This window comes from Epinephelus lanceolatus, chromosome 20 (assembly GCF_041903045.1).
Source record: "Epinephelus lanceolatus isolate andai-2023 chromosome 20, ASM4190304v1, whole genome shotgun sequence".
Classification (NCBI taxonomy): Eukaryota; Metazoa; Chordata; class Actinopteri; order Perciformes; family Serranidae; genus Epinephelus; species Epinephelus lanceolatus.
In genome coordinates this window covers 13,272,598-13,287,728 of record NC_135753.1, presented here as the reverse complement: position 1 = coordinate 13,287,728, position 15,131 = coordinate 13,272,598, and the positions used below count along the sequence as shown (strand labels likewise).

Below are 15,131 nucleotides of genomic sequence, written 5' to 3'. Positions count from 1 at the left end.
GTGTGTGTGTGTGTGTGTGTGTGTGGTGGAGGTCCACTGGCTCTTCCTCCACTGAGCTCCACACACACCACAGACCACAGTTGACCAGCAGCTGAACAGCAGCATCTCTCTGCACGGCTTCACAAACCATTTACAGGTAATTATCTTAATGTCATTTTACTCTTGAAAAATGTTGGTTAACTATAGGAAAGATTTGTTTTTATTTGGAATTAAGAATCATTATAATGCAGAAACCTGGAGACTGTACTGATAGACTTGACACTGGATTAAAACTAAGAGGCATTCTTGTGTTCTTAGGGCAATATGAAGCTGTTGGTCTGGCTCAGTGTTCTCCTCTGCCTCTTTGCCTGTCATCTCAGTGGTGAGTGTCTTTTTTTAATCTGTATATTATATTCTGAGTTTAATCTCATGAAGGCAAAAGTTTTCATACTGGAACTGAAGTTTAGTTTGTTACAGTAAAAGCATGTAGTGGTGAGGTGATACAGCTGGTATATAAATAATACTGTTTTAGAATCATGTATGATCCCAGATGTGATTGCATCATCCATAGGAGAGCATTTGTATTTGCATGGGCAACAAAGAGGACTCTGTCCGAGGATGAATTCTTTGTGCTGTGTGTGTGTGTGAAATGGTCAGCAATAATATTTGAAGAGGGACCAGGTATCCTGGAGTCCTCTGGGAGGAAGCTCAGTTTTCAGTTTTCTGCACTTGAATCCCGTCTTTGTGCACGGGAAGCTTTGGAATGCTGAGGAATGTTAATTTTTTTCTCTAACTCTCTCTCTCTCCTGCTCACAGAGGCCAGAGTCATCCCAGAAGGAGGTACAGTATATAAATAACATGTCGTCTTTTAGATGCCTTAATATTTTGCAACAAACAAAATGCCTCCAATGTTATAGTGTTCCATCTTTTGCACTTCCAAAAATGAATAAGCTTTGCCTCTGTTCTCTACTGTAATCAACACATTTACACACAGAAAATATGTTTATACTGAAGACATCGACTGAAAAGCACACATAAAAGTCCGAAGTAACTGTATTTGTAAATTCAGTTTAGATTATGTCCATTTTTTAAATTATGGTACAAAATCAAAATAGTTTCCAAAGCTCATTTAAAAGGTTATTATTTTAGTATAATGTCTTAAAAACAAAGAGCACCCTTGCACATTTTCTTGACTGATGGTATAATTTTTCTTAATGAGATATGGCTGGGAAAAAAAAAAAAAAAAGCCTCAGCCATAGAAGTAAAATATAGTACTGATGTCAGTTTATCGGGATCGTATAAAATTAAATTAAATGTATTCACAATTCACAAATTCACAATTAACAGAAATAATGGAGATGTGAAATGGAACAGTCTGATAAGCATCCAAAGCTTGAGAATAGGGGTCCAGACATGAAGCAAATTGCATTTTAAAATGTGTTCATATACACATTGTCTAGATTTAGGAAAAGAAACTGCATGTAATATATAGTAATATTTATATTGTACAAAACCGAGAACCCTGCAGACTAAACTAACTAATGCTGACTACTAAATTTGTACCAAGACCAGATATGCCATCATTTCCTAAAAACATTTTCAAAGCTTGATCAATTATTGTAAAATTCATCATATATATATACTTCAACAACTGAAGCCTCAGAAGGCCAGAATGCATTGCAGTCACCACCAGTGGTGGAGAAAGTACTCCGATTTAAAGTAAAAAAAAGCAAGACCACAATGTAGAAATACTTTGTTATGAGTAAAATCCAAATATTCAAATTTTTACCCTATATATTACCTCATAATTAATGATGCATTAATGTGCTCATCACTTAAGCTGGTGAAGGTTGAATTAATTCTAGTTACTTTTATACACTAATAGGTAGCCTAATCTTTAATAATGCATCCTATTAATGAGTTGATTTGTATTTTTCATTGATAATCTAAATCTGCAGTACCTCAAGTTGTCAGTTAAATGTAGTGGAGCAAAAAAGTACAATATTTGCCTTCAAAATGTAATGGAGTTTAAAGTAAGTACAGTACTTTAGTAGGTGTTGTTAAACTGCTCACAACACGTGTACCACTTTTAAATCACCTGTGACTCACGTTTTGGAGTGGAAAAACTCGCTCTTCATCTCTTTTCATAATATGTTCACACCTTTCTCTTCTCTGCACGTTGTGTGAAAGCATCCCGGGAATTTTTCTGTCTCTCTGTGTTACGATTACGCACACCCTTTGGACTTTTGTCTCTGTACATTGTATATATTCTATCTAGACTCAATACTGTGAACCTTTGCACATTTCTGCACAGCATTACTACTTACAATACGGTTTATCTCTTTCATTTTAAAGCAGATATATTGTACTTATTGTGTGTTTTTAAGTGTTTTTATATGTACTTATATTGTTTACTATTCTATATCTATGTTTTTTTGACTTGTGTAGTATTTCCTGTTCTTCTAATTTTCTCTTGCATGATTATTGTATTGCATGAAACACCAAGGTAAATTCCTAGTATGTAAAAAAAATAGACCTACTTGGCAATAAGCTGGATTCTGAATCTGATTTCAATATTTTGACTGATCAGGCAGATAAAACGAATAACTATAGAATTTGATATATACCAGTACACAATGAGAGTGAATTGAATAAGTTGTCTCCTGTCCTTCTCTTACCTGCTGTGTGTCTTCAGTTCCATATGACGAACCACCAGCTGTTCCTTACTGGCCCTACTCCACCTCCGACTTCTGGAACTACATTGAATACTTCAGATCCATTGGCGCCTACAACCACATCAATGAGATGGCCCGGGCCTTCTTCGCCCACCAGCACCTTGGAGACACCCTGGGATATGAGACCAATGCAGGACATGAACACTGAAAGGGGGCTGAAGGGAGCCTGGATTTATTGAGATAGCCAAAGTGAATAAAATGGAAAACATATGAGGACATAAGGGATTTAATATAGAGTAAAAATAAATTAAATGAGGTGAATACTGCATTTTTTTCCCCTTTCCAAAGTATATCACCGTTTGTAGCATATCCACACATATAGAACACAAATGTAGAGTATGTAGCCCTTTTGTAGGATTGTATAATATCCTTATGTAATGTGCCAAAAATAAATAAAATATTTCCCAGATATGTTAAGATTTTCCTCCTCTTTTTACTTCTGCATCTTCTAAAAATGTATCGTTGTCTTATTTTGTTCCTTCTTTTCTCTTATTTTATATTTTCGTTCATTAACTAGTTACCAATATTAAGCAAGCCTTGTGTTAAGTGAGTAAATGCTAGTGTCTAAAATAAATAAATAAATAAAATAAAATAAAAATGAAATAAAACAGAATAAAATGAAATAACATAAAATAAAATGAAATGAAATAAATAAAAATAAAATAAAAAAATATATACAAATAAAGTAAGATAGAATAAAATAAAATAAAGCAGTTCAAAATCCACACTTACAGAACAAGTTTCCTTGTAAAGCTATTATTTTCCAATATATTTATTTTGTTGTAAGCCATGCTCTTTTACATATAATGTATTCTATTATCACCTTTATCTTGGTCTTTGGTAATAGAATAGTAATAGTATAGTTTTATCTTTAAAAAGCTGACATTGCATCATTTATTTATGAATTTGTTACCAATTTTCTGCATTCATTCCCAAATAAATCGAACAGAAACCATCTCTGACTTGAGAGAAGAGATTTAATAGACATGAGCAGTTGATAAGTTAATAGGTTAATCTAATTAAAATTAATTTCCTTCACTGTTGCGGAACAAAACTCCTCACACTGCCCTTTACACACTCTGTGCTGTGTTACAGTGAATAGCGGAATTATTGAAGCAAGCTGTTGGAGTCAGCCGAGCACAATTTTAGTGTTGCACGCGTTTGTTTTCTTTCCGTGTGCCGCAGCTAGCATTGCTAGCAACAAACTGAAAACTGCAACACCTTTCAAACCATACGTGCTGTTGAACTGATACTAAAACACAATGAAACCCGCAGTGGACGAGATGTTTCCTGAAGGAGCTGGGCCCTATGTGGATCTGGACGAGGTGGGTTCAAAGATTTGAAGCAAAAATCGCAACATACTAGTCCGAAACACTGGCTAATGCTAACTAACTTAGAGTGGTACTGCTAGCTACATCCTGAAAACAATGCTCCGAGAAACACTCAGTTTGCTGCCTTTTGGTGACAGTTTTGCGAGGTTCTTAAACAGCTTAATATTGTTAAGTTTATATTAATTTGTCCATATCGTAATATATATATACCAGGTGTTGTGTCGGGGACTTTACCTTTCGGTGTTTCCCCCTCATCTTACCAATGAAACACTGTCTGAAGGGGGTAACGTTAACGTTAGGACACACCTGATTCCTTTGGTGCAATTTATTTTAACACTTTATAGAGCGTAGCGTATACACGATATTGTAAGGGCTACTTTTGCATATTAATCTGATGTCTAGCGTTTCTGCTCTGTAGAAAAAGTACAGGACAAACTGTTCTTTCAATACACTGCAGTGTTTTTCAGATAAGTATCTCTTAACGAAAGTCACAACCCTTATACAATCTGTGGCCAGGTAATCTCAATCATACAGGTTCATCTGTGTTGAAAGCAGATTAGAGTTATATGCTCTAGATATGCAATCAGTGGTATGTGCCGGTGTTATGTCCCTACTGGTTTCCAGTTTAACTGGTTTCCTTACCGAACAGCTGCAGATGTGCTGCGCCTCCGTCAGCAGATTTGCCACAAATTCACAAACATACACAACATATTGCTGGCGATTTTAAAGTCGCAGCCCACATCTACCACAGCGAATATGCTTCTGTAAGTGAGCACTACATACCAGTGACATTTAAAAAAAGAAAGTAAAGAAAATATGATATACACAAATTTGCGTCAAGCTAGACTCGATTTCACGTCAACAAAAAGACACAATTATAATATAACACAAACCGCATGTCTACCTGTGTGAGCCACTGAGACTCACAGAGAGCAAGGCTTTCCTCAGGTATTAGTAAATTACGTCAGCATCCAGGTAACATTTTGATTTGGGCTGACCTGAGACAACTGGTTACCCTCGGCTTGCCTTGAAAATACCTACACATATTTATCAATTAGGGCTGGGTATCGATTCAGATTTTCCAGATCGATTCGATTCAATTTTCAAGGACTCAGTTCAATTCGATTCACGATTCGATTCGATTTGATTTATTTCAGTTCAATATCAATTCAGTCAAGTATATTTCAATTATGATACAAAATTTGCTTGGATATTAAGATATTTTCTGAGAACTAACGAAGTATGTTTAACAAGGAACCCTCTGACCTGGTGCATTACTATTAAAAATACTGTTTACATTAAGAATTGACCCCAAAGCAGTACATTAGTCATCATGTATTTTTATTTAACATTACCTGACCAACACATTTTAAATTAAATCTAATCACAAGGCAGACAATTTAAATGAAGTGGCTACAAAAAATGTAAACAAAGGACATCCACAAGCTTGTAAAGCTTTAACATAGTTAGTTAACGCATTTATTATCGGCCCATGTGTTTACTGCTACAGAAAATTAATAAATCATTGGTTTATTTGCACAATGTCGCCTCTCTGCTGTCTTTTATCACGCTTGCTAATGCTAAGTTAACTTTACCAGCAGATCTGTATGAGGCACAAACTGAGGCTACATTTAGCAGTGTGCTGATGCTTAGTGGTATTTCTTAATCTTTTCTGTGAAACTAATGTGCATTTAATAAACATGCGTACATTATTAGCATTATATTTTTAGGGGAAAATGCGAGTGAGAAAAATGCACCGTAGACTCATGCTTTCAGCTCCCACTATTGTTTGCTGCTCTGTCTTCATTCAGTGTCCAGCTGTTTTGCGAGATCTCTCGCCATGACCACAGGTGCTAAATGCTGATCTCGCGAGATTTTTTTTTTTTGTTTTATATACTTTATTAATCCCCGAGGGGAAATTCAATTTTTCACTCTGTTTATCAGTTACACACAGGTCCGAACACACATCCACAAAATGGACCTATACATGCACTAAGTGGAGAGATGTCAGAGTGGGCTGCCCATGACAGGCGCTCTGAGCGGTTGGGGGGGTTCAGTGCCTTGCTCAGGGGCACCTCAGCAGTGCCCAGGAGGTGAACTGGCATCTCTCCAGCTACCAGTCCATGCTCCATATTTTGGTCCGGACGGGAACTGGAACAGGCGACCCTACGGTTCCCAACCCAAGTCTCTATCGACTCAGCTACTGCCGCCCCATCTGGATTGATAGCACTGCTGCTGCAGTGTGCTACCAGCTGTACAACACGTCCACAGAGGAAAATAAATAGTTATAGTAAAAGATCGATTTTTTAATTAATGAATCGATATTGTGCCATTTAAAGGAAAATCGATTTGAATCGATTAAATCGATTTTTTCAACCCAGCTCTATTATCAATGTTTCTTGTTCTTTTTCCACGAGTCTACAAACATATTCAGTGCCACATTACAGTCTGCACAACACTGCACACTATGACAAAGCCTGTCATGTTTAAAAAGTGACGATCTAACTCGGAAAATGCTCTCAAAATACGCTAAATAATATGTAAATAAAAACCAAGCACTTATAGCCACTGGATCATTACAGCATGACGTCACCTCTCTCGGACCATGGCGACATTTCTTTTAGTGTGCGTCCCATAAATGTGAGTTTGTTCTTAGAGCTCATATGTCTCCATCAGAGCTAGCTGCCAGGTTGTCATAGAGTGTAATACTATTATTATTGTGTCGTGGTAGTTAACGCTTATACAATTCCGTTTGCTTTTTTAAAATTTCGGCCAACCTTTTTTTTTTTTTCGGTCACGGAAGTCATTTAAAATGCAGCGAAGCATAGGCTAATGCTTAAATTAAAACATAGGCTACTGATGTAACACTCAAATTAGATTTTTAAAAAGTGCAAGTACACTAAAAACTACTAAATTACAGTGACGTGAGTAAATGTAAGTCCTTACTTTTCACCTCTGTAATGATCCAGTGGCTATAAGTGCTTGGTTTTTATTTACATATTATTTAGCGTATTTTGAGAGCATTTTCCGAGTTAGATCGTCACTTTTTAAACATGACAGGCTTTGTCATAGTGTGCAGTGTTGTGTAGACTGTAATGTGGCACTGAATATCTTTGTAGACTCGTGGAAAAAGAACAAGAAACATTGATAAATATGTTTGGGTATTTTCAAGGCAAGCCGAGGGTAACCAGTTGTCTCAGGTCAGCCCAAATCAAAATGTTACCTGGATGCTGACGTAATTTACTAATACCTGAGGAAAGCCTTAATCTCTGTGAGTCTCAGTGGCTCACACAGGTAGACACGCGGTTTGTGTTATATTGTCTTTTTGTTGACGTGAAATCGAGTCCAGCTTGACGCAAATTTGTGTATATCATATTTTCTTTAGTTTCTGTTTTTTAATGTCGCTGGTACGTATTGCTCACTTACAGAAGCATATTCGCTGTGGTAGATGTGGGCTGCGACTTTAAAATCGCCAGTAATATGTTGTGTATATTTGTGAATTTGTGACGAATCTGCTGACGGAGGCGCAGCACATCTGCAGCTGTTGGGTAAGGAAACCAGTTAAATTGGAAACCAGTAGGGATATAACACCGGATCAAGTTAAGGCTGGTCTCATTCAATATTTTCAATGCAGTTCAACAGGCTTTATTGGCTTGATATTTAACGTGTTGTCAAAGCACCAGTACATTTATAAAGCACTGAATAAAATTAACTGATTACACAAATGACAGTAGTCAACAGAGCAAACAGGTGATTAAATTAGTGAGCAAAATAGAAAAATATAAATACACTACATGCATAGACATACATATATACATACATATCTCATATGCCTTATATGATTACCTATAAACACGTTATGTGTTTGTTTGTAAATATTGAATAAATGCAGACTATGAGCTGTAAGGAGATGGCTTTTATGTGTTGTTGTGTGAGTGTGTGCGTGTGTGTGGGGGGGAGGGGTGTTAGTGGGTTCAACAGCAAATCGCATTGCTGATTTATCGCATCACGTGCTCTTGATATTGTAACGTGGAACCAGAATAGACTCTGCAGATATAAAGTTTGGTGTAGCCATAGCAATGCCCTTTATAAACAACAAGCCTGTCAATACAAGCAAGTGCTAGCGGATAGTGGGTTAATTTTAGTGATGTGATGTTCGCGAACGAGCCGAGTCTTTGAACCGGCTCTTTGAAGTGAGCGAGTGAGCAGCTGCGCTGTCTTTCTCCCTCACAAACTAGACTCTCTCAACTTGTTATGGATCAAATAATCTGAAATTAATGGATACAGAGTAAATTAAAGCAAAAAACAAAGAAATTAGGAACTGGCTCATTCACTCTAAAGAGCCAGTTCACTCGTTCACTTCAAAGAGCCGGTTCAAAGACTCGGCTCATCACGAACGTCACATCACTACTGAGTAGATGTTGCATTTTAGTCTGGTTCTCTATCTCAAATGTTTAACAGTAACAATCAAGTATCCCACTCCAAATGTTCAAGAAAAGTCTATATGTGCTAAAGAATATAAATAGATCTTGAAGTAATCAACATGCCCTCTGAAACTTTTTGTATTTTGATGTTTCAGATGTTATATATTTACTCTGTATGATTGAGGCTCCAGCATCTAAAGGTCATTTACTACTGTTCTGTATTGTTCAACAACTACCTCTGCATGGTGAAGATAATTGTACCAACTTCCTCTACACAAAAGTTTATGCATCTATATCTCCCTGCAATAATGTGTTACTGAATTCAAACACACTCTTCCCTCCAGTTACATTGTTCATTGTGGGATACCATGAATGAGAAATTAATTACCATGTTACACAAGTTCCATTTCTGTTCTCACATTGTCCCCTAGTAGCTTCTCTATGCCTACTGTTTACATGTGATGTAATGTTGTGTGCTTGAATGTGTGTGAGAGAGTATGTGTTTTGTTAATGCCGTAAATCTGGTTGTACTGCTGTGTGTTAACAGGCAGGAGGCAGCAGCGGTCTGCTCATGGACCTGGCAGCCAATGAAAAAGCAGTGCACTCTGATTTCTTTAATGGTAAGCCGCAGTTTTCTCTTTGTCTTTTCCCCCCAAATCATCAAATTTGCACACAATGGAAAGAATATGTTTATCACTTGAGTTATCTGTTCTTTAGATATAGAAACATGATATATCAGCAGGACAGCGTACAGTGAGGAAGACGCTTGCAGAGTTAAATGTGGAACTTCTCAGTCTCAGTAATAAGCTTAAAGTCATTGATAAGTATCATGACTAAAATGAAATGATGATTAGTGGTGGTGTGATATCTATAACAACATATAAATGAGAAACTCAGAACCCTTTAAATGATCAAGGGCTTTAGGGAGACCTGGTTAACGTATAAAGAGAAATCTGATCATCTGTAAAGCTTTGTTTTAGCGTCCAACTCAAACTGTAAGCTGAAACACATGACTAAACTGTTCACACATATGTGCACAGTTAAGTAAAAAAAAAAGCTCTACGTTTTTAATATGGCAGCATCAGACCACCTGCCAGGTTTCTTTCCCGTAAATGCACTTAATCTATGTATTTTTTTGGTAATATGAACATGTAAAGGGGAAAAAAGAGATTACTGACAAACTGCTGGAGTGTTAGTGTAAGCACATTATCTAGTGACTTGCCAAACCACTTTGTCTTCTCAAATTAACCCTCAAAAACCCCGTCATTCCCCTGTAAACACAAGTTTCACACATAAACACATGCACAGAGGACGCACAGAAACCCCCAAGCTAATCTTTTTTCCGTCTTGCAGCGTCGGCTGCAGGCAAAACAATTTTGGCTCAGCAACACATGACCTAGAAAGAAAAGAGCTGATTGTTAAAAAGGAGGGAATGAAAGAAAAAAAAGAGAGGAGCAGAGAGGAGGATGGTAAAATGAGTTTTATGGCTGCTGTCAGACTGAAGCTCAGCGGGACACCTCGCCAGTCAGCTGCTTTAAACACACACATTCATACACGCTCCTTTGCATCACTTTGGTTGTTAGCGCTGCTAAAAGTACCGTTCAGTGAATTTGCATGTATGGCACATCTTAGCTTGTGGCGGTACCAGGGATTAGAGTCCCATAAGGGCCCTTTACGCTAATAATGCGAGCACTTAAAGTACTTACAATGACAGTAACAGTGTCATGTTATGTTCGGAAATAGACACGGCTGGTACACATGATTAGACTGACATACAGTGGCCAAACTGATGCATCTTAATGGCATGTAATTTATTGTAATGCATTTGTAGTGACCACAGATAGAGCACTAATGGGACTTTTAAGTCATTCATCTTTTCATATGTGCACACCAAACACTGCTGATCACATCAGGATTTAACCAGAGGACAGTGAGGAATGGGAAAGCAGGGCTTGTTAAATAGTTGTGATCATAGAGCTCGGGTGGTAATTTAAAACCACTGTGCGATTTCAAAGAGACTTTGCCCTCTGTACGCCCACATTGGCATGGCAATATCATGTTAATCCATGTTACAAGGTCACCTGAGCAGCAATTTTTAAAACCATGTTTTGAAAACATGCTATCTAAAGGAAGACATAGTTCCTGGTGCTGCTGTGTGGCTTGTGTTTTAAGTTGTATACGTAGCCAAAGGGCAAGCTGTTTGACTCGTTGCCTGTCCCTTATTAGGCAAAACATAGGAATGTCCTGTTCCTGGAAACCACAGAGACATGAAAGAAAGAGTTTCTCAAGCCTGCTGTGCTGAATCGGCTTTAGCCTTTGGACAGTCTCTCTAATGTAGTTAAACATGTCAGATTTTACTATACAGCCATTATAAATGGCTGCAAACTACTTTCAGCTCATTCTGCAAAAAAACATTGCAGCATACACAGCCCCTCAAAGGAGATCTGTGATAACGGGCTATGTGTTTAAAATTGACTTGACTCAAAAGGTCAGAGTAAAATTTATCAACTGCAGACTCACAGCTTTTGTTCCAAGGATGTCAGTGGTTAAAGTAATGTGTGTGTGGCAGGAAGAAGTACTTAACAAAATGATTAAAGCTGGTGTAGGCTGAAATCTGAAAAAAAAGAAGAAGAAAAAACAGCAAAATTTGAAAATCACACCTTCCTCCTGTAGCACTCGGTCTCTGTCATAACCCCCCCCCCCCAAAATTTGCCATGGCAGAAGAGAGCAGAGAGCAGTAGCGTCAGACAGCCAAACTTCTCCCAGGAGGAAACTGATGTTTTGGTCCAGGAGGTCCAAGCTCGCAGCGTCCGAATATACAGAACTGTGAGCACACCTCCACGGGCTGATGATGCAAAGGTAGCCTGGGAGGAGGTCACCACAATTGTAAATCAATGATGCGTTTCTCTCGTGCGCGCGCGCTCTCTCTCTTTCTCTCTCGCAGTCTCACTCTGTTTCTTTTCTTTTGACTTTTCTAAGATGACAGATGCTGAATATATACTCCCTATCTGATGTTGAGGCTGTTTGTGGTTGGCTGAGAGGGATGTGAACTCATAAGTTTGCAGCTGTGTTAATCAAATCAGGTTGGGTTTCCATTACGTGTGCCAAACGTGCCAAACGGTGCCAATCCCCTTTGATCTGACATCAGATGTGACGGGACAGTCGATATAGAGATACATTTATGTGCTGATTGCAGATAGTTGCATTGAATAGTGGTTTTGTGGCTATTTATTGCATCGTTAATGTGCCTGATGTTCTGGAGCCCTGCCTGTGAGGTTTTGGTGACGTGTGCGCACTGTCCGCCGGTCAGCCAAACTTCGGCTTACACCGGCTGCGCTCCCCCTGCGCTGACAGTAGACCTGGTTTCACCTTCGGTGAAGCCTTTTGGCACGAAACTGTCACTGCGCCAAGCTGGATCTGTCGACACCTCCCCCTGCTGCGCCGCCAAACCCATCTCAGCGCACCTCGGTCTGCCAAACTACCAAACTGAGCACGCCTCAGGTTGCGCTGCTCGAAACTAGCTCTGCGCGAGATTCACCACCCTGCGCTGCCCCGGGAAACTAGAGCCCTTTGACTTATTTCCACCCAGCCGACAGTGGGACTTATATTCATTGTGCCGACAGTGGCTTGGAAAACCGCCCATAACCGTGTCACACGGGGAAAAGGGTAGGCGGCTGGAGTTCCTCCAACATTTGCGGTTAGATTATCATATATTTTTATTGACAAAAATATAGGCTGCTTCGGCTGATTTTTTTTATGCGCACATGTGCCCCTAAATATTTTTTACAGTTCACACACACGCATTTTTAGTCGAGTGAGACGCTCGCACTGATCTGACAGCCTGAGCACATCGGCACAAAACGCTACGGTGTTCGAGATATTATTTATATCATGAGAAGTCAATACTTTCGGCAGCCTAAATCTTTTATTTAGAAATTATGGCAGGTCAAATTAAACTATGGCGGGCCGCCATAGTTTCGTTAATTAATGGGAAACACTGGGCATATGCACACACTTCATACAGTTACCCAGTGTTTCCCATACAGTGATTTATTTATCTCCTGCTGTCTCTCTATGTCTGTTTACACAAATGGGACAAAATTTAGCTAGCTAGCCAACTTGGCCGTCACTGACCATTTTAAGCATTTTTCTGTTGTTATAGCGCCACCCAGGTGCCAATTAGAGTTAAATTTCTCCAGTCACCTTGAGGCGTCCTGTTCTACATATCTACCAAGTTTAGTAAAAATCGATATGGCGGTTCGGCCTAGATAAGAAATTAGCTCTCTAGCGCCCCCATTTTGTTTGATGGGGTCAATAATGGAGGGGTCCCCTCAGATTATGTGTGGTCATATGCCTACAAAGTTGCGTGGTGATCGGTGAAACCCTTGAGATGTTATACACCTTTATGTGATGAGCCATGCCCTCCGCAATATTCATTGCCTTATAGAAGCTCAGTTTTAGTAAGTTTTTCAAAAAATTCAAAATGGAAGAAAATCTATATAACCGGAAGTTATGGGTTCTTGAGGCAAATTTGTTCCTCATGAGGAGAGGCATCTCTTTGCAAAGTTTCATGTCTCTACGACATACGGGGCATGAGATATGCCCATTCAAAGTTTGCAATTTCAGTCATTTGCTATAGCGCCCATCTTTGGCCAAGTGATGTAATATTGCTTCATTCGCATCCTCCCATGACCCTCTACCACTGTGCCAAATTTCACATGGATTGACCAAGTCAGTGAGGAGAAAAACGTGGAACAGACACACGCACAGACAGACAGACAGACAGTTTTCGTCATTATATAGATAAGATAAGATAAGATAAGATGTATGTGGATGGCATGTATGCAGTTCCTATGCATTTGGCCATAACAAAGTAAAAGACACCCTGAATAAAAGTGCCCACCAAACAGCAAATGAAGCTTTAGCTCTTAAACTGAGTAGCTAGATTAAAAAAAAAAATGCCATAATTGGCATAATTAGCTGAGAATGTAGGAGTTCTGGCAACAGCTGGACTAATTCTAACCCTGTCGTGTCTTCTTTGTCTGTCTTTCTCTCCATCTTGTATTCTTGCTTCCTTTTACACCCACAGACTTTGAGGATCTGTTCGATGACGATGACCTTCAATGATGACGGCATCTGAGCACTTGCGTGTTGCTGTGAACGTGTGCATAAGAAAAATCGTGATATTGGGCTTTTGCTGACTACAAGTTCTCTCTTATTTGTACAGCCCTCTCCTCCTTTATGTCTGTCATCACTGTACTGAAATAAAGACTTTTTGTTTTTACTAAAAGAAAAGCTGTCGTGGTGAACCAGGTGTCTGTGAATTCTGAGAATCTCTTACATTCCAGCTTTAGAGAAAATTATGAGTATGGTTTTGGCGTCGTCGTGTTTGAATCTGCTCCTGGCTGGATTGCAGGTTTGTGGGCTCTGCGAAACACCTGTTAGCAAACTTAATTACACACAAGATACAGTGTTAACATGAGCACTAAATGTTCAGTTGGGGCACGATGGGACAGGAAAGGGGCTGCAAAAAATGTGGAAATGCTAAAAAATACAGAGCAAATAAAGTGTGCAGGTGTAGACTCTACAGGGATCATAAATAGGAAAAACGGAAAAACTGTGACTTTCAGATTAGAATCACTTCTTATGCTCCTTCAGCTATTTGAATTGACTGTTGCGTGAACTTTGGAGTTCAAATGACATTTTAATGTATTTATTTATGACTTTCCCCGAGGTGATGCAGCACATAAACCAGCTGCATGTGCAGGCTTAAAAGATAAGACTAGGGAAAATAGTTTAATGTGTATTTACACCACACATGCACATTAGACTTGTAAATGTATTGCTGAGTTTACCACAATGACAGACAGAGAGAGGGCTGATCAAAGCAGGTGATAACAGAAGAAGCTACAGTCCAGAGCCAAAAGTATGTTTGCCTCATTATTGTAATTATTATCCTCTGATGATTTTCCGCAAGATTTAGGAGCCTGGCTGAAGAGATTTGCACCCATTCAGCGATGAGAGTATTAGTGAGTTCATCCCAAGGTTGTTGGACATGGTTGAGGTGCAGACCAGTCAAGTTCCACCACACCTAACTGGGAAAACTTACTTTATGAAGCTGGCTACGTGCACCAAGTTATTGTAACGTTAATCCTGGAAACAGCCTTCCTCAAACTAGTGCCTCAAAGTTGGAAACACATTGTGTCCTGTAGCACTCATAGAACTTGTCGGGCCTTAAAACATTTTCTCAGCCAGCTTCTTTCTATGAGCAACAGATACCCACATGAACACAAATGATAACTTTTGTTTTTGCCTATGCTCCTCTTACTGGTTTAGAGTGGCTGTGGATTGGTTGGTAAAACTGGTGATATCTGTGCACCAGTCAGAATCTAGCTATATTCGAATCAAGATGAGATTACACACCTGCGTACTCCTGAAGTACTTGAGATATAATAAACTTTTCAAAACTGGTAACTGTTGCTTTTTTAGTCATAAATATTTAATGGCATAGACAAAAACACAAACAATTGCAATTAAGGGGACAAGCCATACACTGTATGAGGGTGGAGCTGATAGAGACTTGTCAATCACAAGGTAGCCTCGCCCTAAAGAATACCCTGCTTTATCCTCTATTTTACTTACAATGGGACCATAATGTGGTG

At 39.0% G+C, this 15,131-nt stretch overlaps 2 protein-coding genes across 2 annotated transcripts; both read left to right on the top strand.

The window, feature by feature from the left end:
- Nucleotides 1-8: 8 nt before the first annotated feature.
- otos (otospiralin) lies at nt 9-3,131 on the top strand. Its single transcript, XM_033638652.2, has 4 exons — nt 9-136; nt 298-361; nt 796-819; nt 2,675-3,131. The coding sequence occupies exons 2-4, from the start codon at nt 304-306 to the stop codon at nt 2,860-2,862; spliced, it is 270 nt and encodes an 89-aa protein (XP_033494543.2). The 5' UTR covers nt 9-136; nt 298-303; the 3' UTR covers nt 2,863-3,131.
- Nucleotides 3,132-3,839: 708 nt separating this feature from the next.
- Nucleotides 3,840-13,764, top strand: cops9 (COP9 signalosome subunit 9). The gene is made up of 3 exons (XM_033638496.2): nt 3,840-4,039; nt 9,017-9,089; nt 13,559-13,764. The coding sequence occupies exons 1-3, from the start codon at nt 3,977-3,979 to the stop codon at nt 13,594-13,596; spliced, it is 174 nt and encodes a 57-aa protein (XP_033494387.1). The 5' UTR covers nt 3,840-3,976; the 3' UTR covers nt 13,597-13,764.
- Nucleotides 13,765-15,131: the final 1,367 nt, after the last annotated feature.

Excerpts from the sequence above, each read along its gene's own strand:
- cops9 (XM_033638496.2), top strand. The coding sequence starts at position 3,977 with ATGAAACCCGCAGTGGACGAGATGTTTCCTGAAGGAGCTGGGCCCTAT. Across the intron at positions 4,040-9,016 it reads CCTATGTGGATCTGGACGAG|GCAGGAGGCAGCAGCGGTCT; the intron begins GTGGGTTCAAAG and ends GTGTGTTAACAG. Across the intron at positions 9,090-13,558 it reads GCACTCTGATTTCTTTAATG|ACTTTGAGGATCTGTTCGAT; the intron begins GTAAGCCGCAGT and ends TTACACCCACAG.
- otos (XM_033638652.2), top strand. The coding sequence starts at position 304 with ATGAAGCTGTTGGTCTGGCTCAGTGTTCTCCTCTGCCTCTTTGCCTGT. Across the intron at positions 362-795 it reads CTTTGCCTGTCATCTCAGTG|AGGCCAGAGTCATCCCAGAA; the intron begins GTGAGTGTCTTT and ends TCCTGCTCACAG. Across the intron at positions 820-2,674 it reads CAGAGTCATCCCAGAAGGAG|TTCCATATGACGAACCACCA; the intron begins GTACAGTATATA and ends GTGTGTCTTCAG.